This window comes from Dryobates pubescens, chromosome 32, assembly GCF_014839835.1.
Source record: "Dryobates pubescens isolate bDryPub1 chromosome 32, bDryPub1.pri, whole genome shotgun sequence".
Taxonomy (NCBI): Eukaryota; Metazoa; Chordata; class Aves; order Piciformes; family Picidae; genus Dryobates; species Dryobates pubescens.
In genome coordinates, this window is record NC_071643.1 from 5,281,904 (window position 1) to 5,308,042 (window position 26,139).

The following is a 26,139-nucleotide window of genomic DNA, read 5'->3' on the forward strand; positions in this document are numbered from 1 at the left end:
GTCACATGCACCCCTCCTGGCTCACGGAGGCCTGCTGGTCTCAGGGACCTTCCCCAGCTGGGCTGAGCCTGAATCAGGCATAGTACTGATATTTCCCAGAGAGACCCCACACCCATCTGGGAACGAGGGTCCTGATTCTTGACAGCCGTGGCTGTTTCAGGTTTACACTCCACTGCACTTGTGGGAGCTCCCTACCAGCTTCCCAGCTGGTGCACAACTGCCCTTGACCCCAAAAGAGTGTCCCACAGCCCCTTGAACTGTGCTGTGCCATCTCCCAGGCCAAGCAGAGGAGCACATGGCTTGGAGGGGTCTGCCCTGGTAAGGATGCAGCCCCCTGGGGCTGGGAAATGGCACGGCTGTGGATGCCACAGGGTCAGCTGCTGCCACCAAGCCCAGCAATGCGCCTGGCATTTCCCAGGCAAGCGGTGCTGACAGGTTGCAGCCTGGCAGCCAAGGCGAGGGCCAAGCTGTGCCAAGCAGGGCAGTGAGGCTGCTGGCACTGCAGGGCTGGAGAGCCGGTACCAAGGCACAGAGACAAGCCAGCGCCAGTGCCCTGGGCAGAGGGTCCCTTCAGGGACCGAGCTCCCCTCTCTGCACCGGAATGTCTGGGAGTAGTTAAAGGCACTGCAGCTGCCCATCCCGCATGTCCCACACATCCAAGGAGCTCAGAAACCCGTTTGCAGCCGAAAGGGTTTCTGTGCACCCCCAGCCTGCTTGGCTCTCCGCTTTCTCCCTGGACTTGCAGCTCCCGCGCCTGAAGCGAGCCGCCTCGGCAGCCCTGGGCAGCCGGCGAGGGCAGCCGGAGCAGTGAGCCTGTTTTCACCACGTGGGTCCTGGCAAAGAGCCTCCTCAGCCCGCAGGGATCAAAGCGAGCGGTGTTTCCCGATTGATACCTGATCCCGGAGCTGGAAGGGAGCCGGCAGGCTTCCGAGTGCCTCCTGCACCTCTCCCACCAGCACGCAGCGCCGAGCGTGCCGAGGGCCCCGTGCTGCTGCCGGGCTGCGTTTTATGGCACTGCAGTTTCTGCCAGCTCCCTCTTCCTCCCCTTTGCCTCCCCTTTCTTGGAGGCATCCAGCTCCCCACGCCCCACGGTTTATTAAAACTCCCGGGTACCTTGGAAGAGACAACACAATAGTGTACTTGTTACAGCTGCCTCGTATTAATGGACTGCCTCTTTTGATTTTAGAGTGGAACTTTTGGCAGAAAACCAGCATCCAAAAGGGAAAATGGTTGTAAAACTCGGCGAAAGCAGTCGGGGGAAAAGTCCCCAGCTTTGATCAGAAAGGCTTGAAGATGAATCGCAGTGATGCCCAGGCAGATTTGCTGGAGGTGAAATTCAGTTGCAAAGAGGGGAGCCAGGGCAGGCACAGAGCGGGCTGGCTGGGGCGGTGAGAGGGCTGGGGTGGAAGAGAGCCATGGCAACCAGAGGTTCAAAGGCCTCTGCAGCAAGGAGCAGAACTGGAGGATTATTCACTTTCTGTATTTTCACTCCTGCAGCACACATGGCAACCTAATTGGCCAGGATGAGAAATACAGCTCGAGAAGACAGAAAAATATTTGCAGCTGCAAGCCATTAAAGGCAAAGCCAGCCTTGCTCTTACACTTTAATTACCCTGCTGTACACTCTCCTCCACGTACCAGAGCTAACGTCAGTTCAAAACCCATTCTGATCTGAAAAGGCCAAGCTCAGTGCCTGCCTGCACTGAGGCAGCTGCACTCTGCTACAGCGAGGGCTGCGCTCCTCGCAGGGTGCCCAGGCATCAACTCTCCCTCCACTGCCCCAGCACAGACCTCAACGCTGCTCCTGTGAGGCTGAGAGCAGCCCTGAGCCCTGCTGTAGGAGTTAGCTTGGCTTTTTACAGAGGGAGGGAGCCCAGTCCTATGGGGTCAGAGTTTCTCATGCAGCCCGTGCTCTGTGGAGTCTGGCCAAGCTCATCCCAGCATCTCCCTGCAGTGGCAGCATGTGGCAAAGCCCTTTGCAGGCAATATCTGCATGTACCCTCCCCACGACCTCCTCAGCCATCATTGCTGCTTCTGCATTTCAGCTGAGTTGCTTATTCCCAGGGATTGAAAAGCACTTGTTGGGGAGAGTTCTCCCTTCTTGGCACCCGGACCTATCCTGATAGCTGGAGGCAAAGGGTGACAGGGGAACCGCATCTCCACCACACCAGCCACACACCCAGATCTCTCTTCCCAGCACTACAGACGCTGCAGGCTCCTTGGGGGACCCCGGAGCGCTGGCACAGCCGCCCCAGAGTGCTGGCAGCACAGCACTGCCCGCAGTGGGGCTCTGGATTCGGTGAGAGGTGGCAGGCAGAGCCCAGCCTGCCCAGCCACCACCGTACTGCTCCCGGCTCCTTGACTGCTCATTTCCTTTTCCGCTCCTACAGCGACACCAAAGATGTTATTGCAGGTGCTGGCTCCCGCCCCGCTCACTCCCCCGCTTGGTTCACTTGGCTCCTCCTGAAACCCGAGGAGAACTGAGCTCATTTTATGCCACTTTATTTCAATGCTCCGAGGGTTAACCTTGTGCCAGGCGTTTTTAATCCAGCTGTATATATGGCAGAGGAGAGGGGCCTCAACTTTGCTTAACAGGATAATTTGTTATGGATTATTTTGAAGCTTTCATGCAATCTCCTTCCAAATGCATGAGCTGGGAGGGAAGAGGGTGTTTGAGTCTGGACTAATTTTAAATTGAGCCTGAAGTTGCTTGGCAGCAAAAAAGGGGCATTGCAGGATGTAGGCAAGGACCCCCAAATGGTAGGGAAAGACCCTCAGATGGAAGATCTGAAATGAATATATGGTATTTGTGCTGGTTTCAGGTGGGACAAGAAGACCCATCTGAACCTGCTGCTACTGCCAGCGTTCACCAGGGTTTAGGCAGGGAGCTCCCTGGCACTGAGTTCCCACCATGCTGGTCCTAGGGGGCTGTGGGAGCAGTCCTGTTTCTGAGAGAGATGGTCCAAGAGCAGGATGGAAATGTGGGCACAGGAGAGTTCACTAGCCCAGCAGTGCCTGGGGACATCTCTGCTGGAGCCAGCGTGCTGGAAGGTGACAGAATGTCACTGACACTGCTCAGGGCACCGATGGGTGCAGCTCAGTAGAGCCTGGCAGGCAAGACACTTCAGAGGCAGCAATGCAGCTTTGCAAAGCCCCATCAGGCCTCTGCATATGGAGTGCAGCAAACAGGAGCCAGACTTTGTCTCTCCTGCCTCAGACCCTGCCAGCCTGCCAGGAGCTGTCAGGGAGGGCAGAGATGATGCCATTGCTCAAGGGGAGCATTGTTCAAGGGGAGATTGGACGTGGCACTTGGTGCCATGATCTAGTTGTGAGGTCTGTTGGAACAGGTTGGACTTGATGATCCTTGGGGTCTCTTCCAACCTTAGTTACTGTGATACTGTGATACTGTGATTGCACCCACAGATTGGAAGGAAGCACCCACGGATGGAAGGAAGAGTCCAGCGTCCCAGCCAGCAACTGGGGAGGGCAAAATGAAGGCTAAATAAGAATGCTGGCCACAACTGGCTGCCACCCAGTGCCAGCACAAGTCATCCAGTGGCAGATGAAAACTGAAACCCTGACGGGAAGATGATGCCCAGGGCAGGGCTAAGTGCCAGAAGGGTGATGGCCCAGGTCACAGCACAGTGGGGACATCCCAGATATCCTGTCCCCAGTGGGAATTTGTCATAAACCAGCCTCAGCCTTTGGAAGGTAGAGGTTCTCTGTGCACACCAGGAGAGGACTGGTTAGAAGATACATCTTGAGGTCTGGGAGCTGGGCAGCTGCCATGTGCCCAGGCCAGCACTGGGGCCACTCCCAACTCCGCCCTGCTCAGCTGATCCCGGCCCCTGCCGAGTCCAGGAGGGCAGCACAGGGGGAGCAAGGGCTCCAGATTGGAACCACATGGAAGCACATTTGCAATGAATTAGGCTGGGAGCCAGCAGCTCTTGCTTGGCCGGGTGTGCAGCCAATCTTTGGGGATTGTCAGCTCCTCCCAGGTTTCGACAGCGGATGTTCCCCGGCCAGAGTGCAGCTGTGCTCTGTGTGAAGCCACAGCCAAGACAGCCCAGAAGGAGATGAGTACACACGCGGGCAGGGACCCTCGCCCACACGCACAGCCCTGCTGGGTCAAGCGGGCCCCTGCTTGCTCCCTGCTTCAGCCAGGGACGCTTTTAGGGGGGAGGATGTCCCAGTGCTCTGTGGGAGAGCTCCTGTGCAGCCACCCAGGGGTTGTTTACCTGCTTCCCAGCCTCGCGGCTCTGGGGCGAGGGGGCAGTTGCAGCAAGCATTATGTCTCTCTGCCTGCCCCAGCTCAACAGCCTCTCAAGCTGCACCCGATTTGGTGACTGAGGGGCTGGTATGAAAGCACATCCTGGGGACACCTGACAAAAAGTCTGACCCAAGATGAGGGGAAGAAAACTGCGCCTGGCAGTCCTCACGGCCGGCAAGGCAGTTGTGTCAGGGGCACAGAAAGGCTTTGAGTGTGCATGTCAAAGAATGACACTAACAACTCTTGTGACAACCTGCCAGGAAAGCTTTTCAGATCATAATTCACATAGCATTTGTATCATGTTCCCTTCCTGTTTAAAAAGACAATATGGAAACCATGCAAGGGGTTATTTGCTGGTCAGGCGGGTTTGCCGGTTGCACTCCCTGTCACGTGTGTCCCTTTAGGAAGTGATGCCACTGTGGCAGACATCATTTCTATAAATATCACCACCCCTTGCCTCAGTCTCCAGTGCCATTTGCTCCAATAATTCCTTCCTTTGAAAAAAATGATGGCTAACAATTAGCAGTGGGTGCATTCTAAGCCCCCGGCGGAGCAAGACATTAGGCTGCCTCCCCACAAACCACCTGCGTATCCTCCTCAGTGGCATGTCCTACCAAAGGCAGAGGACAGAGAGGGGCTGCTGCCTCCCTCTGCCCAGCCTGCCCATTTCAGTTTGCACAAACCCATTGGCAGTATCTCGCCGATTCTGCCCCACCTCTAAAGAACAGATCTCAGGGGCACCCAGAGCCCCTGCACAGCAGCACAACCACGGCACCGGGTGCTCAGCTGGATGTGTGGGAACTCCAGTGGCCCTGCAGCTCTCCAGTAAAGCCATGTCTGCTGTAAAACGGCCTTTTGTTTTGCAAGTGAGGCTGTTTGTGAAACAACAGGCTGCAGCCTTACTCTGTGGTTGGCAAGTGAGCGTGCTGGCAGTGCGGCAGCCGGGCACAGCCTTTTGCCACAGTCTGGGCAGGGAGGCACTGGAGGCAAGGTCCTGGAACTCAGCCTGTGTGCCGAAGGGCTGGTACATGGCCTCTGATTCCCGATGCCCGCACTGCCTGCGCCCAAATCCCAGCAGAGAGGAGCTGGGACAGGAGCTGCCCATGTGTGGGCAGCCCCAGCTGCGGGAGCTGACCTGCAAGCTCCCTTCCCCCCGCACCCCGCCCCGCTTCCGCTAATGGCTCTGCAGCACCAGAGGCCCAAACATGACTCCCCCTTGGATTTTTTTATCACCCGCATAGCACTGGCGAAGGGAAGGAGGCCACCGCCGGGGAACATCTGGGCTCCATTGCTCATTGTCTGGCAATTAATGTCAGCGCTGAAGACAGAAGGGACGTCAGATATTAAATAAACACGACCGCACTCTGCAGACCGAAACAGTCCCCCCGGGAGCGGCGCTCAGGCACCGGCACCCGCACCCCGCCCCCGGCGCAGCCCCGGCCGGGGCAGGACGCAGCAGCTCACCACACACACGTGTGAGTGCAGCCACACACGCTCGCAGGCTCCCACACAGCTTGGGTTTCACGGCAGCTAAGGCAGAGCAGGGGAAAAAATAAGCCTCTTTTTCCCTTTTTTCTTTTTTTTTGGTTAATTTTTTTCCCCTTCCTTTTGTTTTCCAGCAGGCAGACTACATCTGCAAGTGCAGAAACCGTGGAAAACTCTGCCCCTGTGAAACAGGGTGACGCAGGGAAGGTGCCCAGAGCTTCCCAAGGTCTGGGCTAGCTGGCACCCCACAGGCAAGGCTGTTGCTCAGCGTCTCACCCCTGGGCTGGACACATGCCCCTGCCAAGGAGCAGCCATGTGCCAATGCCCATCAGCGTGCACACCACACTGGAGGCTGTGCAGGTCATGCCCTGCTTTTTAGCAGCACCTCCAGCCCCTCCTGCTTGCCCCCACAGTTCTAGCACAGACTGGCATGCTGTGGGGCTGGTGGCAAATTAGCACAAGGCCCTGCCCTGTGAGTTCCTGTGCATCCTGCACTCCATCCCCTCATTCAGATCACCCATGAAGATATGAAATAGAACTGCCCCCCACACGGAGCCCTGGGCAACACAACTGCCCACAGCCTGCCTCACACCAGGCAAAGGATGCAGAGCTGGGCTGCAGGCCCATCCCCAGCAAACAGGGCATTCCAGCCAGGTCACTGGGACATCGTAGAGCTCAGCACTACTCCTAGGCACAGGCAGTTCCCTGCATCTTGGCATCTTCCATCAAACAGGAGGTATTTCATCGAGGCATGGTCACCCTGTGCAAGTGGGCTGGTTATGTGCCCAGGCTCATCCTGGGTGGGCTGCCATCCTATCTGACCTTGGACTTGTGGGTCTTGTAATGGGCATCAAGGGAAGGCACAGGCAGCAAAATGTGCCCTGATGGAAAAGGAGAGGAATGCTGGACCAGCCAAGGCAGCACACAGGGGTTTCTGCTCCTGTGTGTGGCAGGGACTCATTAGCTCAGGGCTGGTTGTGCCTACTTTATTCTCTGTCAGCTTTTGTTCCCTTGCAGAAATGTAGTTTCTCTCTCCCTCACCCTTAGCCCCTTTTAATATTAAGGTCAATAGGTTGATGATTAAGCAGGAAAAGGGCATGAAGAATCAACCAAATTAAATCTTGTGTGCAAACAGGTGGGTGTGAAATTTCAATCAATGACTGGTGTTAGTGGGGACCCCTGGGAGCCCGATTTCCCAGGGGAAGACTGGACAGCCTCAGAGGGATTTGGGTACAAAAACTCCAGACATGGGAGAATAGAAAAAAAGTCTTCTCAAAAACCAATATTGACAAGGTCCCTGTGTTTGCACCCCGGCTTTCCCCGGCAGCACAAAGGGAGATGATTATCCCGGGTCTAGTGGGGAGGGGATGACGGGAGCTCAAAGGTGAGCCGGGCCTCTCCTGGCTCCCCTGGCCTCAGTCCCTCCGCTTAATCCCCCTCTCGCCTGAGCTTTGAAGTCGCAGAGGTCGAATGCGGGATGTAAATCACGTTAGCCGCAGTGTGTGATCACAACGGCGCTGGGAGACAATGCCGAGCTTCCCCCGCTGCCCGGGCGTCCTGCGGCAGGCTCCGGGCTAGGCACAGCCCCAAGCTGCGGACGGAAGGGGGAACAGAGAGTGGGCTGCGGTGAGGGGCACCCATCACAGACAGCAGAGAGCCTTGGGCTCTGCCGCGGAGCTGGGAGCAGGAGCTGCGGCGGGCACCAACGCCCGGAGGCTGTAGAGCTGCCGATAGTCGGAGGCTGATCCCTGGGATTCGTTAGCAAGGGACTGGCCACAGAGTGATGTAAAACACGAGCTGTGTGCTGGGGCGCTGGTCGCCAGGGCTGCCCTGCAGCCTTGCACATCTTGTAAGCGTTAGCACCACCTAAGAGGAGCCTGCACAGGAGGGCGGGGGCTTTATTGGGTTGTAAACTGTGTTGTTCACATCACAGTAACGATGCTGCTGGTGAAAAAAACCCCGTGCTTTTTGCACTTGAGGCTCAGATACCAGGCGTGCTAGGAGAAAACTTAGCAGGGTTTGGAGGCTTTGCTGTCACCCCTGGGATAACAGACTGAGAAAGAAAGCTGGGATGGGAGAAAGCAGGAGTTGGCACCAAGGAGATGCTACCACTAACCTCAGGGCTCCTCTGCCTTTCAACTCATTGCATTTGCTGTTGGTCAGCTCCCTTGGTCCCCAACACAGGGTTGCACACCTTGCATGCCACCTGGGAGTTCAGACCTGGGGTGCCAGAGGTGACAGGGAGACAGCCAGTATCTATGACTTTACTACTTCCTCAGCTCTCTTCTGATGTTCTTTGCTCTGCCTTGCACTGTCCTGCCATGGCACCTGGGAAGACATGACACATGAGGTTTTCTGGCCAGCACAGAACACAGGCACTGCTGCCCAAGCAAGCAGCCCCAAGCACCAAGAGCTTCCCTGCCCCAAGGAAAAATCTCCTTGTTTAAATTTTCCTTATCCAAGGAAGCAGCCTCCCCAAACAGTGATGGTAGCCCCCCCAAATTAGCCTCTTTCCTTTTTCCCCCCTAGCAGAAATGCATCCATTCTCTTCAGGCAGCAAGCTGGCTGTTGCAAGTCTTTTTTTCACCATCTCACACCCAAAGCAGGAATGATTGTCCAAGACCAGCACCAGAGTTTATCAGCCATCACTGTCCAGCTGCAGGCGTGCTCTCACCAGCGTGATTCCAAATACCTCTGTTTTGTCCCCAGAACTGCCACCTGTCTCAGTGGCCCTGGGAGACCTTCCTGAGGAGGTTCCTGCTGGGAAATGCAGCACCTGTCATCCTCCCACCTGGTGATGAGCGATGGGGAGGAGCTGGGTGATGCCAGGGATGTGAACCCCACGACGCCAACATGATGGCACGTGCCCGCTAGCAGGAGTCAGGCATGAGCACCAACCCAGCTCAGCCCCCCACCCCGGGCTCTCCTCTGCAGCTGGAAAGGTCCATTCCTGTGGCACCCAAAGCACAGGACCCTGGCAGTCAGAAAATGCCTGCTTTCAAAGCTGGTTTTGTTTCTTCTTAATTGAGGGACTGGACGATTTTTGTGTTTGACAAAAGATGTCGTGATTGTGGAAAATATTTGCTCTCCACAGCAGATGTTGCACACATTGTGGGCCATGCCAGAAAGCATCTGGTGTCCTTCCAAACCCACCAGGGCATTTCTTTTCCTAATAGAGTGGAAATTTTCTTCAGGAAACAAGCTTCACCTGGTTTGCACTGACATTCACCACAGCAGAAAGCAAGCAGCCCTGCCCCCATGCTACCCCTCCATCTCCAGCAAGTGGCATCCTTAGGAGCACTTTACCATGACCAGGCACCCAAACCTGCAGCACAAACCCTGTTTTTGTCCCAAGCTTTGACCCATGGCCTGTGAGGCACCAAGCACCGACTGCCAGCACCCATCTGGGCTGGCCCAGGAGGGAACCACAGCTTCTCAGGGCAAGTTGTTAACCTGTTTGAGAAACACAGAGGGAAAAGCATAGAATAGAATCATAGAATGGTTTGGGTTGGAAGGGACCTCCAGTGGTCATCCAGTCCAACCCCTCTGCAGTCAGCAGGGACATCCTCAACCAGATCAGGTTGCCCAGAGCCCTGTCGAGCCTTACCTTGAATACCTCTAAGTGCTGGGGCTTCAACTACTTCTCTGGGCAACCTGTTCCAGTGTTTCACTACCCTCATGGAAAAAGAATTTCCTCTGTCCTACTGGAAATTAATTTATGTTGTGGGATGACAGGCAGAGCATGAGCAGAGCTGAGACTTTCCTGGTGGTGAGCAGGACACCCACGCTGTCGCACCCTGCTTTGCGGATAACGTGGGGATTACCTGTGCCATGTTGTTAGTGAGAGGCTCCAACAGCCCCAGATATTCATGCCCGTGCTTTAAGCCTGTCCTTCTTGTCAATGCTCTACAACCTCCTTTTCCTTGGGCAGGTATCACTCTCTTGACTGTATCTTTCCATGTTTCCTGTTGTGTATTTTGTTTTTCAGCTTCACAGAGGAGGATGTAGATAAGACTATGGAAGAGCTGGGCAGGGAGTACAAAGGAAATGCATACCACCTGATGCCCAGGAGCTGTAACCACTTCTCTGCTGCTCTGGCAGAGGTGAGCACAGCTGGTTGTTTAAATTATTACTAATTTTTAACACTTTCTTGCTTCTTCAGATCTGTAGTAGTGAGAGAACAGAAAGAGAACAAAAAGAGAACTGGGGTCAGCACTGCCTGCCCTACCAGAGCCCATCACCACATCTCCTCTCTCTGCCCTTCACAAGTTTGGAAGCTCTTGGCTGTTAAAAGGGATGAGGTCAGGAGGTGGAGATGAAGCATGTTTATCACATTTGGTCTAAGGTGTGTGGGGAATGAGGAGTGCCTGCATTGCTGGTTCACTGGGTAGGTGAACCAGCCCCCCAGTGCCATGAATAAGTGGAGAGTAGTGCAGCGTGCCCACTGAGGGTCAATCTGCTCCAGAAGCAGTTATGGAGATGCCCTTTTCTACCCCACCATGTCTGTTGCCTGATCTTACAGCACTGCTCTTTGTCCTGGGTCAGAACAAAGGTCTGAAACCTCAAAGGCCTGTACTGTGTCCAGTTCTGGGCCCCTCGATTTAAGGAGGACATTGAGACTCTTGAATGTGTCCAGAGAAGGGCAACGAGGCTGGGGAGAGGTCTTGAGCACAGGAGAGGCTGAGGGAGCTGTTAAGGGGTTGTTTAGCCTGGAGAAGAGGAGGCTCTCTACAACTACCTGAAAGGAGGTGAGGGTTGGTCTCTTCTCCCTGTGACAGAACAAGAGGACACAGTCTCAAGCTGTACCAGGGGAAGTTTAGGCTTGAGGTGTGGAGAAAGTTCTTCCCAGAAAGAGTAACTGGCCACTGGAATGTACTGCCCAGGTAGGTGGTGGAGTCCCTGTCCCTGAAGGTGATCAAAAAAGGATTGGACATGGCACTTGGAGCCATGGTTTAGTTAGTCATGAGGTAATAGGTTGGACTTGGTGATTTCTGAGGTCTTTTCCAACTTTATTGATTCTATGATTCTAAGTTTACTGTGGAGTAGCAATGCTTAGCTATTAGATAGGATTTCACTCATGTCTTTAAATGAATCTGTGATTAGCAGGATGGTGATTACAGCAACTCTACCCCCTGGTTTTCCTGCTGTGTCTGTAGCACAAGATAGGAAGCACCTGGAGATGACTGTTACAGCCCCTCCACAACAGCTTTGCTGGGTCTACATCTGACACTGTGGGACTTAAGCTTCGTTTGGCTTGGGAGGAGTTGCAGCCTTTCCAGTTGGGGACCACTCCTTAACACTGTGCCCCCCATCAGCCCCCCTGAGGACAGTAAAGAGAACTCCCTGCACTTCCCCACCTCAAACATGTGCTGTTTACTTACTGCTCCTTAAGAGGTGTTTATAGGTTCAAAACCACAGCGACACTACTCACCTTCTGGAGAGCCCAGGGTCTCCTTAGGTGACAGACTAGGTGAAGATGCTGTGGTGCTGCCCAGCACAGCCAGCCAGGACACAGCCATATTCTGAATGTCTTCCTTTCTTCCTGGGTGTTGTTATTGTTGTTTTGCCTTTCCAAGCAGACTTCTGAGAAAACATCTGCTACACTCCGAGCCTGCACCAGGGCTGAAGACCAAAACAAAGGACCTCTGCCTTTTTATTAAGCATTTTAGCAAATGTGACTATTACATTCACATTATATTTCCCTGTTTTGTACAAACAAGTTTAAGTCAGCCCTAAGAGGATTAAATTTCTGGCCCACCAATCTCTGCTCAAATGGGCTGACTAAAGAAACTCTTGTTAAACAGTATTTTCTCTAATGCCTGTTGCTTTTCTTCCTTGCTTTAGTGCTCAGACATCTATCCAGGCTCCCTAAATCCACCCTCCTCATAAGCTTTCAGATCAAGCCTCTTCCCCCCGCCCCTCCCCGTCCCCCCTGCACCCTTTAATACAGCTGAAGATGAACATTAGCGCTTGGTTCAACTGCACTGGAAAGGGAAAGGGCAGATTCATCAAAATCTTTATACCTCCATAGAAAAATGTAGCCTTTTGCCTTTACCTCGAGTGAATGCCTTTTCTAGAGGGTATTCACTAGGGGTTCGCTCTGTTTTTGCAGACAGCTCCACAGATGTTGACATTTTTTTTCTTCACTGGGTTAAGACTCCTTCTATAGGCTTTCAGCCTTCATTTGTTACTTCTTTATTATCCAAGAGGGGGTTTGCTTTCTTTTTTTTTTCTCCCCCTCCTTTTTTTTTTTTCTCTTCTTCTTTCTTCCCAAGGAGTTGACTCAGTTCTCTGAAGAGAGCAGTGGTAGTCAGGCTCATTATTATCTCCGGCCCTTTTTCATGGCCCCGGCAGGCTGGCCGGAGCCGCGGGGCCATTGTGGCAGAGCAGCAGGTAGCTGTGGCACGGCAGGGTCAGCGCTCCGGCCGGCACAGAGCCTTTGTGTGTCCTCCTTGTGCTGCTGGCTCCGTTTGTCTGGCGCTGGGAAAGGTCAGGAGCGCATCACCGCTCCGTACCTGAGCGTTTGTCTCCCTCCGCTGCAGAGAGCTTGCGGAAGTAATTGGTTGGAAAGCAATCAGCAGACCTAAGAGGGGGGGAACCAGGGTGAAGGGGTGGAGGTGTGCTGGCAGGTAGGGGGTGATAGTAGAGCTGTCTGGTCCATCAGACATGCTGCTTCTTGGGGGTGATGGTAGAGCTGTCTGGTCCATCAGACATGCTGCTTCTTGGGGGTGATGGTAGAGCTGTCTGGTCCATCAGACATGCTGCTTCCTGGGGGTGATGGTAGAGCTGTCTGGTCCATCAGACATGCTGCTTCTTGGGGGTGATAGTAGAGCTGTCTGGTCTATCAGACATGCTGCTTCTTGGGGGTGATGGTAGAGCTGTCTGGTCTATCAGACATGCTGCTTCTTGGGGGTGATAGTAGAGCTGTCTGGTCCATCAGACATGCTGCTTCTTGGGGGTGATAGTAGAGCTGTCTGGTCCATCAGACATGCTGCTTCCTGGGGGTGATGGTAGAGCTGTCTGGTCCATCTGACATGCTGCTTCTTGGGGGTGATAGTAGAGCTGTCTGGTCCATCAGACATGCTGCTTCCTGGCCAGAGCTTCTGCCTGCTGCTCAGGAAACCATGGGCATGCCATGGTACACAAGGCACCTTTACACATCCAGCTAGCCAGTTTCCCACAGCAAGGTTTGCAAAGAGAGCAGTTTGGGTTGATGTGGAGGCTTAAGGCATGATGCAGGCAGCACCCCACACTGACATCCCCATATTTGCCCAGGACCTATCCATCACTTCTGCCTGCAGAAATACACCAGCCAAAATACTCCATACCAGTGCTGGAAGGTACTCCAATACCTTCACTCCAGGTCCCACAGAAAATGTACTGTGTATCTTGAGATTTGCCCCTGAAAAAGACTGCTGGGACAGACATGAAGAATGACAAAGCAGCATCATCATTCAAGTGGTTCTTCAGGACCTGCCAAAGCAGAAACTGGAGGCAAGGGCTGCAGCATATTCGCAGCTGGGCTCACCGTGTCACCCCACTGCTGCGGGCTCTGGGTTATCTCAGGGCAAAGGAAAGCCCTCTTGCTCCTCCCAGCAGACCTCCCAGACCATTCCCACTCTGCCTGGAGTCATCAGCACAGGGCTCCCCAGCTGAGCTGCCAGCGTGAGCTGGTGGCAGGCCCGGGCAGAGGTGACAGGTATCTTTGTTCTGCCACCCAGGAGAGCTCCAGTGTCCTGCTGGCAGGAATTTGTCTGCAAGGTTTTGCCCATTGAAAGGAGCGAGGGGGATGAGATGATTGCTTGATTACAGCAAGAGCAGATGAAGTGGAGAGACAGGGCAGCGCTGCACTCCCAGCCATTAACCTCCCCTCCTCAGCTTGATGATTTAATGTCTTAGTGGGGCTCAGTGGCTCCAGCCATGGGGCAGCAGGTAGGCATTAAGGGTGACATGATCCTATCTAGCTTTCAAACATCGAAATAGTGCCAGCTGTAGTTGGGAAGAAAGGTGCCTGGCCAGCAGGCACAGCACCCTCCTGCCTTCATAGCACCACAGGGTTGTGCCAATCCTGGGTGCCCACACTGGGTGCCCAAGCTTTTGCCAGCTGCCCTCATCCAGCCACAGGCAGAGCAGAAGGAGGGGAGCAGGTCCAGGTGCATCCCCGTGTCCCAGCTTGGGACATTGAGCTCACCAGCTGGAGATGGGAAGGGAATGCTGACAGGGACACAGAAACCCACCACATGCAGCCCCCATCAGAACACCAGAAACTCTTGCCACTTTCCCCTGCTTTAGCAGGAGAGCTCCCTTTAGATTTGCACAGCATCCCTGGGGAAACAGCCCTGAGAGATGCCTGAGGTCAGCCAGGTGGATTTTCTTTTCATCACTTATGCCAGAGAAACCTTCCACTGCTCAAAGCAAGAGGAGAGTGAGCCACCTCTTGCAGCCTTCTGGTGATCCACCCAGAGGGTCTCAGCTGGATATCATAGAATACCTAGAATACATAGAATAAACCAGGTTGGAAGAGACCTTCAAGATCATCGTGTCCAACCCATCAACCAATCCAACACCACCTAAACAACTAACCCATGGCACCAAGCACCCCGCCAAGTCTTCTCCTGAAAACCTCCAATAATGGCGACCCCACCACCTCCCCAGACAGCCCATTCCAATGGGCAATCACTCTCTCTGTATAGAACTTTTTCCTAACATCCAGCCTGAACCTCCCCTGGCGCAGCCTGAGACTGTGTCCTCTTGTTCTGGTGCTGGCTGCCTGGGAGAAGAGACCAACATCTGTCTGTCTACAACCTCCCTTCAGGCACATGCCTTGCCCCGTGCTGGTACCTGGTGGACTGCCTGGCTATAGTGGGAGGGCAGGATCTGGCTCTGAAGACCTTTCCTGGGGGCTAGCCTCCCCATTTCACCCTGCACAGGGACCGATCCCCTCCCAGCAGAGCAGTTCACCCCAGCAAACTCCAGCAGGACAACAGGCTGAAAGCAGCTTTTCTGTAAGAGCAGAGCGACACTTCCCTCCCTGTGCCTGCCCTGTCCCGTGTTGGTGTCAGCTGTTCCCCCAGAGAATGCCACAGGCTTGCTTCTGGCTGGCATGCATTCATGTGCACCAACACACGTCAGGGACAGGAAGGAGCCCTGGGCACGGGATCTGCAGCAGCCTTTGCATGAATATTGGGAGCACTGAGGTTTATAACCCAGAAAATCTGGGCTCTGAAGGTTTCTGTCTGGTGGGGCAGGAGGCGTGCTGCCCCGCACAGAGCCACTTTTATGCCATTGTGCCTTTTCAACACTGCATTAAGGCAGCTAAAGAAGGGAGATTTTTAATGGTTCCAGTGGAACAAAGCAGGAACATTCAGCCCAACTTCATTACAAAATCATCTGAAATGTCTGAGGAACGTTTCCCACTAATTATCATAAATAGCCGAAAAAAATCTTTCCCTCTCAAAGCAGGTTCCAGCTGCCCCTCTGTGTTTTCTCACCTCTGCTTCCAATAGCGTGACCCTGCCCCTGCACAAAGGGGAGACCCTCTCCCTGCCCCCCTCCCCGCCCGCGCTCGGGGGCTCTGGAGAAATACAAACAGGCTGCAGATTAACAGCGCTTGTTTGCACCTTAAACAAACAGCAGACTTCCGCCCCTCCGAGCCCCGCCGCCGCCCGGGGCAGGATGCGCCGCCTGCTTTTCCCCACCCTGCCCAAACCCTTAGGTGAAAGCAGGGGCAGCACAAGGCCTGAGGCAGGCAGCCCAAGGATGGGAACCCTAGGGGGATGCCAGCCCCACATGCCCTTGAGCCCTGCTTCCCGTGCCTGGGTGTCCTTTCTCTGCCCCAGCTGCCATGGGGGGAGGTCTGGCAGGATGTGGTCGCAGCCCTTTTGCAGGAGGATTGGCCAAGGCAGGTGAATGAATATCCCAGGTCAGCTCCTGCTCTCTGGGTCTCACAGGACTTGTTGACAAGGAGCAGCCTGATGGGACTGGACAGGTGTCAAGTTTGGGTGCTGGGAAGGATGCTGTGGGTGGAGGATGGGGAGGGAAAGAGAGACCGTCCAGAGGAGTGGTGCCAGTGTTCAAACCCAGGACCAAGCAGTGACTGCCAGCCCATGGTCATCTCTGCTGAAGGGATGGATGGGTGCTGGATGTGTCTGCCTAGCTGATGCTTAGGCTGGTGACAGCAGCCACAGCTGCTTCAGTCATGGAGCTGCTCCAGCTGGTATCCTCACCCTGCCGGTCCCATGTCATCTGTCACACCTCACCAGGCAGTACTGCCAGCACCTCCCTGGCCTTCTCACCCTGCATGTGCAGCACACAGCACCCTTCTCACACAGCAGCCAGCCCCCAGCCCCACAGCCTGCTAGGGCAGGCTATCATGAGAGGCATGTGGGCTCAAACCATACCAGAACCAGTGAGACATTGCTCCTGGCACAGCTGTGGCACATGTTTGAGGCTAGCACATGTGGTGGGTGCCCAAGGAGGAAGCTGTGCAAGCATGGAGCAGGCTGGGACAGGTTCCCAGCAGCAAGCTAGCACTGCAGGCCCAGGTTTGCTCCCCATCCAGATTATTGTAGAAACCCCCCCAGGCAGATGTCTGTTGCCCCCCTTCCTGCCAGCCACAAGAAAGGGCTTTTACTCTCAAACTGCCTTCCTGCCTATGGAGTGCCCCAGAGGCAGGACGGGGACCAGAGGCAGGTGACAGGTACAGGCCACTACCCTTGCAGCACGAGGGGCTCCCAGCAGGGCTGACAAGCAGAGGGGTTACAGGTCAGCACTGCAGCACAAGTAGCAGGGCTGTGGGAGCCAAGTCTCCTCTGCACAGGGCAGGAATAGAGAGAGTGGTGACTGGGGGACATGCTGGAGACATCTCAGTTCCATCTCTGCTCAAGGACACACAGGCATAGTGTCCTATCTCTGCTTCTAACCAGTTGTCAGTTGAGGCTAACTACAAGGACCTCAGGCAGTGACAGCAGCTGGGAAGAGGTTTACAGTGTCACAAGAAGCCTGAAGTTGCCACACAGGGTTGCTCACCTTTTTTATTTTCCAGTGCAAGAACCTCAGCATCCCATGTAAGGAGCAGTGAGCAGAGGAAGAGCAAAGGGAGGTGCTGCCTAGTTTGGTGCTTGGGCAATCCTGGGCACTCCTCACCACAGGGTGCTGCAGATGCTAAATATCTGACCTGAGTTCAGAGAAAACACAGAAATTCATGGATGAAAAAAATCATCAGGCACTACTCAGGGCAATGGCTGTCCTGCACAGGGATGCCCAGGCTGTCCACAGCAGAGGAGGAAGGGTGTGCTGGGAGCTAGGCACTCCCTGGGCACCTGCCCTGGCCACACACCTGCCCAGTGAGAACAGAAATAGACTAGACCAGACTAGAAGAATAGAATAGAATAGAATAGAATAGAATAGAATAGAATAGAATAGAATAGAATAGAATAGAATAGAATAGAATAGAATAGACCAGGTTGGAAGAGACCTTCGAGATCATCAAGTCCAACCTATCACCCAACACCATCTAATCAACTAAACCATGGCACCAAGCACCCCATCCAGTCTCTTCTTAAACACCTCCAGTGATGGTGACTCCACCACCTCCCTGGGCAGCACATTCCAATGGCCAATCTCTCTTTCTATGAAGAACTTCCTCACCTCCAGCCTAAACCTCCCCTGGCGCAGCTTGAGACTGTGTCCTCTTGTTCTGGTGCTGGTTGCCTGGGAGAAGAGACCAACCCCCACCTGCCTACAACCTCCCTTCAGGGAGTTGTAGAGAGCAAGAAGGTCTCCTCTGAGCCTCCTCTTCTCCAGGCTAAGCAACCCCAGCTCCCTCAGCCTCTCCTCACAGGGCTGTGCTCCAAACCCCTCCCCAGCTTTGTTGCCCTTCTCTGGACACGTTCTGAAGGAAGGCCTCTCCTTGGTGTGGCAGCAAGGTGCAAACCCAAAGCAGCAAACCTGCACACGGGTGTCCCCAGTGCAACTCTCCCATGCTCTGCCCCATCCACACGTGCTCCCTGGCTGCTCACACTCAGCAACCAGGAAACCCAAGCATGTTTCCCAGCAGGCACATCACCCCCAGCACACTCTGCATCTTCCTCGCAGCCTCTTCCCTCCCATGGGACGCCACAGCGAGCAGAGGCAAAAGGGGAAAGGCTGCTAATTTGTCCCAGCTCAGCTGTATACTTCCAGTGACTGGTCCCACAGCGATGGAGAGAGACTGCTGCTGTCTGTGAGGCAGCTGCCCCTGCCTGGCCCCGGGAGCAGCGACAGCTTTATTTCCATTGCACGTTAGAAATTGATCGCAGCACGGAATTCCCCTGCTGGGAATGCCCCGGCTGTTACAGCGCTCAGAGGTGTTCTGGGCACTTAGAAAGATGCGGCCCTCTCCGGGTACGAGGGCAAATTAGTTGTAAAGGTGGCTGTAGGAACGCTGGCTGCTTGGTTTCCAGGGTGGGGTGGGCACAGGTGGAGGCTGCTGGGCTTTGTGCCGCTCTCAGAGGCACCACCGCTCCACACGGAGGGAGCCAGCGTGCTGCAGAGCGAACACCTCGAGCCTGACCCCAGCTTTATTAATAACAAGTAATTAATAGGGGAGCGGACATGCCTTGTGTCTCTGAAGACCTTTTAAAATGTGATTATGTTGTGCTAATCTCACCCCCAAGTACTTCCCTGTTTAGACTGCGCTGCGCCGTTAAATATCGGCAAAGCCAGCCGAGAAACACACCCTCAGCCCCCCACCCCGCCCTTACCCCCCCAGGAAGTGCTGGGGGTCTGTTCCCCAGCAGGCAGGCAGGCAGGCCCCACTTTCAAACCCCCTAAATCAAGAGCCCATCTGGGCTGCCAGGAAAAACACTGCCTCCAGCTCATCTGTATCTCATTACCCACCCTGCCAGCCCCGGAGCAAGCAGCTCCGTCCCACCCAGATGCGCTGCCCCGCGCCTGCCTCCCGTATTTCACAGCCGTCAGCAGGACTTCAAGGAGCAGCCCAAGCGCCTGCAACACGGCACAGGCTCTTAGCAAAGACATATATCCAGGTCCCCCATGCACAGCCACAGGCAGGGGAGCTGGGGCACACAGGGCTCCCCCGCTGGGAGGTTTCTGAGCTGCTTCCCCACAGCTCTTTGCCCAGCACATCCCTAGATGATTGCTTTTCCTGGGTTCTCCCGAGGGCCAGGCAGCCCCTTTGCCCCACCCCCGGGGAAGGGCACCCCAAAGCAGGGCAGGACTGCTCCAGCACTGGTGGCAAAGGAGAGAATCGAAGGTGAGCACCTGCACCCCTGTAGTGATCAGGGTAATGAAGTTTGGGAGCAGCTTGCCCGGCACAGGGCAAAATCAGCAATGAGCCTAGAGCAAAACAGGGCACCCAGAGATCCAAACCAAGAAGCAGGATCAAAAATTCTCTGGGCTAAAGCTTCTCCATTTCCCACAGGGGCAGAAACCCCACAGCAACAGACACTTGTGATGAAGTTTGGTGGTTTCCTGGCCCTGGTAGCAGCCCAGGACCGCAGAGGTGAAGGTGCAAGTTAACCTTTCAGGTGTGAGTAAAGCTGGCCCCATACTCCCAAGCTTCTGAAGAGCCTGTGCCCAGCCTGCATTCAGGGCTTAGCATCAGCTGAAGTTATGGTATGAGACCCATGAATTACAGAATACAGAATTAGCCAGGATGGAAAAGACCTTTGAGATTGTCAAGTCCAACCCATCACCCAGCACCATCTCATCAACTAAAGCACAGCACCAAGTGCCTCATCCAGTCTCATTTCAAACACTTCCAGTGATGGTGACTCCACCACCTCCCTGGGCATGGGGCTGGCCACAGTCAAACATTGCTCTTCCAGAGAGGCCAGGGCAGGCAGCACCACAAGCAAAAAACCAAACATATTTTAGGGGCACAAGATTTCAGAGGAGAAAGCAAATTTTGCATGCCTGTTTTCTGCCAGCAGGAGGATGTGGAGCTCTGGTCCTGCGCTGGTCCCTGATGGCCTGCTCTGACTGAGGACCCCCCATACTCCAGCAAGCAACAGGAACCCCCCACAGCACAGAAAAGCTCCGGGATGCAAATATTCCTCTTGCCAGCCCTTCGGTGCACAGCAGAGCTGCAGGGACAGCTTTAATATCAGTGAGGAGGAACAGAAGGAAGAGAGGGTGAGAGGTCAGAGTGTTAGGATCGGTATGGGCACTGGCACAGCCCGTAACACTGTGCAGGGAAGAAGCTGGAGTGTGGGGTGGGAAGCCTTGAGCTGTCCTTCCTCAAGGACTGCTTGCACCCTGCAGGTACCTCTCGTGAGCGGGGAGGAGATGCAGCAGGAGCCCCGACCAGTCCCTGCAAGCTAGAGCCGGCACGCCCGAGTTCCAGCGAGCTCCGGCCGGCTGTGGGGTCGCCGGCACTTCAGCGCGGTGCCTCCAGGGCCGCTGGGCACCGCTCCCAGGGTCGCTGCCACTGCCTGTGTCGGGATGCCACCTAGTGTCGCCTGGCAGAAGGACCCGGCGGGCAGTGACACGGCGGTTGGCTCCCGAGGCTCACAGCATTGCCAGGTTGGGACGCTGGGACACTCATCCAGGACACAGGCACCCCACAACATATGCATGCCATGGCCAGACCCCAGAGGAGGACGCTGGGCATTGCCCAGGTCACGTAGGACCAGCGAAGCTCACAGCGCTGCCTGGGCTGCTTCAAGGGTCCCTGGAGCAGACAGGGCTTGGAGACTTAGTAGCCTCACTGGTGGCACAGAGTGGCCCTGGCCATGGGTGGCCTGGTGAAGGAGAAGGGCAATCACCGCCCCCAGCAGTGTGCAGCCCACCTGCAGTGCCAGCGCGGCCAGGCCCAGCACCAGCCAGGCCCTGCAGTACCGTGGGCTGGGTGGCAGGATGAAGCCCCAGGACTGATAGCCACCAGGGGACAGGGGTGGGGATGCTGGCCAGACACTTGTGGGGTCTGGTGGCAGGGGCATGGGAAGCGTTGGTATCTCAATGGTGCTTGCAGGGGTGGCAGTGTATTGGAAGGCAGTGGGTGCATGCCTGAGTGCCCACGTGGTGGCACAATCCCACTCCCTGCTTGGCACAAGAGCATGGTGGGATGGGGAGTGTGATGCCAGTGGAACCACACCTGTCACTGCATCCCTGCAGGGTGGCCAGAGTGTGGAGGCAGGAGCTGAAATAAGGGAGATGCTGAGTGTTCCTCCTGGGATGGTGCCTGGCCTCTCTGTGGGCACCAGAAGAGCAGGACTCCCTTGCCTGGTGGAGGCTGCCAGCGGGTTGATTGGCACTGGTGTGGTGGCAGAAGAGAAAGTGGACAGTGCAGACTTTGGGCTGGTGGCCCCAGGAGGATCTAGGCTTATGATGGCTGAAGTTGGACGCAGGCTGAATGCCTTCTGCGGCACAGCTGGCCGTGGGGTGGTGACAGAAGCCTTGGGCAGTATGGTTGATGATGAGGTGACAGTGGAGGCCTTTGGTAGAGCAGTTGATGATGGTGTGTTGAAGGAGCTCTCTGGCAGCACAGCTGATAATAGGGTGCTGATGGAAGCCTCAGGCAGCACAGTTGGAGATGGGATGGTTACAGAGGTCTCAGGCAGCACAGTTGATGGTGTGTTGATGGACACTTCATGCAGCACAGTTGGTGATGGGGTAGTAATGGAAGCCTCATGGAGCACAGCTGGTGATGGGGTGGTTACAGAGGTCTCAGGCAGCACAGTTGATGACAGTGTGTTGATGGATACCTCAGGCAGCACAGTTGGTGATGGGGTAGTGATGGAGGCCTTGGGCAGCATTGTTGTTGGGGGTGTGGTGATGGAGGCCTTTGGCATCGTTGTTGATGGGGGTGTGGTGACTGAGGTCTTGAGCGGCACAGCTGGGGATGTGATGGTGAGGAAGACCTTTGGCAGCATGGCTGATGAAGGGGTGGTAGTGAAGACCTTAGGTAGCATGGCTGGTGATGGAGCAGTGAGGAAGGCCTCTGTTGTCATGGTTGGCAATAAGGCAGAAGTGGCCACAGGTGACAGCATGGTTGTCGGTGCCGTGGTGGGAAAGGCTATCAATGACAGTGTGGTTGGCGATGCAGGGGGCAAGGCTCCAGGAGACAGCAAGGTTGACATCCCTTGTGGTGATGTGGATGTGAATTTGAACAGCAGAGATGGGGTTGAGGAAGTTGGAAGAGGCAGAGTAGCTGGGCAGATTAAGTGGTCATCTCTCAGCGACGTCACTGCTTGGCCTGCCAGGTGGGGTGGACTCTTGCATGACACCTGGGTGGACAATTTGACCTTCTCACTGTTGTCCATGATCCAGCCGTGCAGGTAGCAGAGGTTACAGTCACATCTCCATGGGTTGCCACTCAGATACACTGAGCTGAGCTTCTTCAGGAGGTCCAGGAGCCCTCGGGGGACACTCTCCAGCCGGTTCTTCCGAAGGTTGAGGGTTTTCAGGTTTGGGAGAGGAGCAAAGACTTCATAATCCAGAGCAGAAAGCTGATTTGTGTCCAGCTGGAGGTCCAAGAGCTTGCTGAGCCCAGTGAAGGATCCTCTTGGCAAGGCTGCTAGCTGATTATGGGACAAGAGGAGTTTCCCAAGAGACGTGAGATTGACAAAGATGCCCTCTGGAAGCGTGGCCAAACTGTTCCTGCCCAGGTCCAGCTCCCGCAGGTGCGGCATGGCACCAAAGAGGCAGCAGGGGAGCTCGGTGATATTGTTTGAGTCCAGAGTCAACAGCTTCAACTTGCTCAAACCAAAAAAGCCCTCAGGAGGAAGAACCCTGATGAGATTGTTGTCCAAGAGGAGTTTCTCCAGGTGAGGCAAGCTCCTCAGAAGCATGGGGGGCAGTGCCTCGAGCCTGTTCCTCTGGAGGTTAAGTTCCAGCAGTCCTGACTGACTGTCCAGCAGCCCTGCCGGGAGATCCTGCAGCTCGTTCTCATACAGCCGGAGGACTTGCAGCCGGGGAAGCTTGCTAAAGGCATCCTCAGGAAGAGTCTTGATCCTGTTTCTAGCCAGGTCCAAAAATGTTAGATTGACAAGAGAATCAAAAATGCCTTCTGGAAGGGAAGAGATGGCATTGCTGTGCAAGGAGAGCTCTCCCAAATTTTCCAGCCCATCAAACAGGCCTTTGGGGACGTGTCTGAGGTGGCTGTCTCTCAGCTCCAGCCTCTGCAAGCTTGGGAGGTTCTGGAAGGTGCCCACAGATAGTTCCTCTATTGAGGCACCAGAGATGTCCAAGTCCCTCAGCTTGTCCAAGTTATCAAAGGCTCCAGGTTCAACTGCCTTGATCTTGCTGCCAATAAATGAAATCCTGATCAGGTTGGGCATGTACCTGAAGGCACCTTTCCTTACAGTGGTGATGCTGGTTTGCACGAAGATCATCTCAGAAATGAAGGGCTTTGCAATCTTTGGGATCTCTTTGACGTCATTCTTTGACCCTCTGTAGACCTCCTGGTAGTCTTTGGGTGTTTCGTATGGATCTTCACCCAGGATTTCATCTTTGCATTTATGGAGATGGAAGGAAAGGGAGAAAAAAAGGAAAAGGAAAAGCTGGCACATCATCCTGAAAAACAAACACACACACACCTTCAGGAACCAGCTAGGAGGAACAAAATCATCTCTGTCCACTGTTCAGGTGGTACCATGCTGCCATCCAGCTCTTGGAGATCTTATCTCACATCATTACTCACTTTATAAGGAAAGAGAAGAGTGTATGAGCCAAGGGATGTGGCATGTACAAGGATTCACTGCTGTTGCTATGAAGGGATGGAGCAGAAGGGAGAGGGAGGCAGCTCATGGCTTGGCACTGAGAGATGCTCCAAGGCTGGACAGCCTGTTCCCTGTCCCTCCTTCTCCCACATTTAGGCTGTAAGCTCAGAGTCTGTCTGGGTGAAGAAAGCAAATTGCTGCTGCCCATTAGCACTGCCCCAGTGGGTGCAGTCACCCAGCAGGGCAACAGGCCATTCATGCAACAACAGAAGCAGTCACCCCTCTGCTTGCTAATGAGGGATCAACAAGGGCCCCAGGAGCCAGCCAAGCACAGGTGACCTTGTTTATTTAGACTTTCCACACTGTGCTGGGTGGACTTGCTATTCATTGGTGCTCCTCTCAGGTCAGGGGGTTCATTTAAAACAGGGCTTGTAACCATCTCGAGAGTCTTGCTAATCACAGCATTTTTTGGCCTTGGTTGTGAGGCTCTGTCAGACAGAAATTGTTAACTTCTGAGCAGCAGCCAAACTTCAGAGCAAGGCTCATTAAAAGACTATGAAATGCTTACAGATGAACTCTCCAACACCTCACATTTAGGGGTCTGACCTGCAGTGGGGAAATGAAGTCACTGAAGCACACCCACCAGAAGCGATAGACTAGACTAGACCAGACTAGAATAAACCAGGTTGGAAGAGACCTTCAAGATCACTGCGTCCAACCTATCATCCAATGCCATCTAATCAACTAAACCATGACACCAAGCAACCTGTCAAGTCTCCTCAACACCTCCAATGATGGTGACTCCACCACCTCCCTGGGCAGCACATTCCAATGGGCAATCACTCTCTCTGTGTAGCATTTCTTCCTAACCTCCAGCCTAAACCTCCCCTGGTGCAGCTTGAGACTGTGTCCTCTTGTTCTGGTGCTGGCTGCCTGGGAGAAGAGACCAACCCCCTCCTGGCTACAACCTCCCTTCAGGTAGCTGTAGAGAGCAATAAGGTCTCCCCTGAACCTCCTCTTCTCCAGGCTAAGCAACCCCAGCTCCCTCAGCCTCTCCTCACAGGGCTGTGCTCCAAACCCCTCCCCAGCTTTGTTGCCCTTCTCTGGACACCTTCCAGCAACTCAACATCTTTCCTAAGCTGAGAGGCCCAGAACTGGACACAGGACTCAAGGTGTAGCCTAACCAGTGCTGAGTACAGGGTCAGAATGACCTCCCTGCTCCTGCTGGCCACACTGTTCCCGGTACAGGCCAGGATGCCACTGGCCCTCTTGGCCGCCTGGGCACACTGCAGGCTCAAAAGCTGTAAAGTGGGCTGATGTAAAGCCCACCACTGCCATCGACTCATGTAGAAACACACAGCAGCTGGAGCTGAACAGCCATGAGCATCGTCCTGGGGCCATTGTTTCCACTTTGTGATTCACAGCCCTGAGTGGGAGAAGGGGAAGAAGCTGTAGGTGGCTTCCTGGGTGTCCATCAAAGCTGACTGTGCCCAAAAAAAGGCTTGCCAGGAGGGTAAATTTGCTGTGAAAAGTTGTTTGGGTTTTTTTTTTTTAAAGAAATTGAGAGGTCAGCAAATACAGGAGGCTGGAAGCTGCTGGGTTTGAGGAGCAACTGATGGGAGGTGAAGTATGAGTACTGCATCCAGTTCTGGAGCCCCTGTTACAAGAAGGATGTGGAGGTGCTGGAAGGTGTCCAGAGAAGGGCCAAGAGGCTGAGCAGAGGGCTGGAGCACCTCTGCTGTGGAGACAGACTGAGAGAGCTGGGGCTGTTCAGTCTGGAGAAGACCTTCTTGTGGCCTTCCAGGATCTGAAGGGGGCTACAAGAAAGCTGGGGAGGGACTTTCTAGGGTGTCAGGTAATGGGGGGTTGGAACTAGGTGATCCTTGAGGTCCCTTCCAACCCTAACAACTCTATGAGTCTATGTGCCAACTGCCCTACAGGGTTCCTCAGGGCAGAAGCTACTGCTGATGCCTGCCCATCCTCTTCCCAGGGAGACTTGGGTGCAGGAGCCAGGGGTGAGGGTGCAAAATACCCGGTTCACTTCAGCTGCAGGGGCAGCACAGCGACTTAAATGCAGAGGTGGGAACGGCTGGACTCGGCGCACGGGGCTGAAGCCAAACAGTTGGGCACTGCAGAGCTCTTCTAAAACCCTCCCTCAGGCTGCCTGGCTGAGGTGGACCTCCGCGTAGCCCCTCGTTTGTCCCACCCTGCAGCAGCGCAGGGACGCGGAGGGACGGCTGCGGGTCACGGTGCTGCAGCCTCCCCTGCTCCTCGCTGCAAGGAAATGACCAACAGCCCCCCCCGAGCCGCCCCTCCCAGCACATCATGAGAACAAAAGAAGCGTTCCTGCATCACTTACTTGGCCGAGCGCTGGCGAACGAGTCCAGCCGTGGGAGGGAGCTGCTCCGGGCAAGGAATGCGGCCCCCGAGAGGAGCTCATCACCTGGCCAGCTCTTTATCCAGGGCCCAGGCGCGGGGCTGGGTTTCACGTGAGGTCAGGGCACAGGTCTGCGTGGGGAGATAAGGGACGGCCAAGGAGCAGGCAGTGGAGCTGTGCCCCCCGCGTGGGGACCATTGCGGGAATCCCTCGGGGAGAGCACAGCCATGTACTGCCCAGGCGTTATCTGCTGGCCCCACGGGACCGGTCCCATCCAGGGAAAGCTGAAGATCTCCAGGCCGGCCTGTTTCGTAGCTGATGGTCTCTGCAGTCCCCTATCTCCA

General features: G+C 54.9%; 1 protein-coding gene across 1 annotated transcript; it reads right to left on the bottom strand.

Moving 5' to 3' along the window:
* Positions 1 to 7,244: 7,244 nt before the first annotated feature.
* LOC104307665 (carboxypeptidase N subunit 2-like) lies at positions 7,245 to 25,993 on the bottom strand. The gene is made up of 6 exons (XM_054175543.1): positions 25,908 to 25,993; positions 21,463 to 23,272; positions 18,635 to 18,742; positions 13,108 to 13,228; positions 12,271 to 12,338; positions 7,245 to 7,346 (listed from the first exon to the last, which is right to left on the bottom strand). Exons 1-6 carry the CDS (start codon positions 25,991 to 25,993, stop codon positions 7,245 to 7,247), a joined length of 2,295 nt encoding a protein of 764 aa, XP_054031518.1.
* Between the last annotated feature and the right edge of the window lie 146 nt (positions 25,994 to 26,139).

Coding starts and splice junctions, on each gene's coding strand:
- LOC104307665 (XM_054175543.1), bottom strand. CDS start 25,993: ATGGTCCCCACGCGGGGGGCACAGCTCCACTGCCTGCTCCTTGGCCGT. Junction 12,339..13,107: donor CTGTGGGACCTGGAGTGAAG/GTATTGGAGTAC, acceptor CCCCCCTCTTAG/GTCTGCTGATTGCTTTCCAA. Junction 7,347..12,270: donor GGAGGGAGACAAACGCTCAG/GTACGGAGCGGT, acceptor TTCCGTCCGCAG/CTTGGGGCTGTGCCTAGCCC.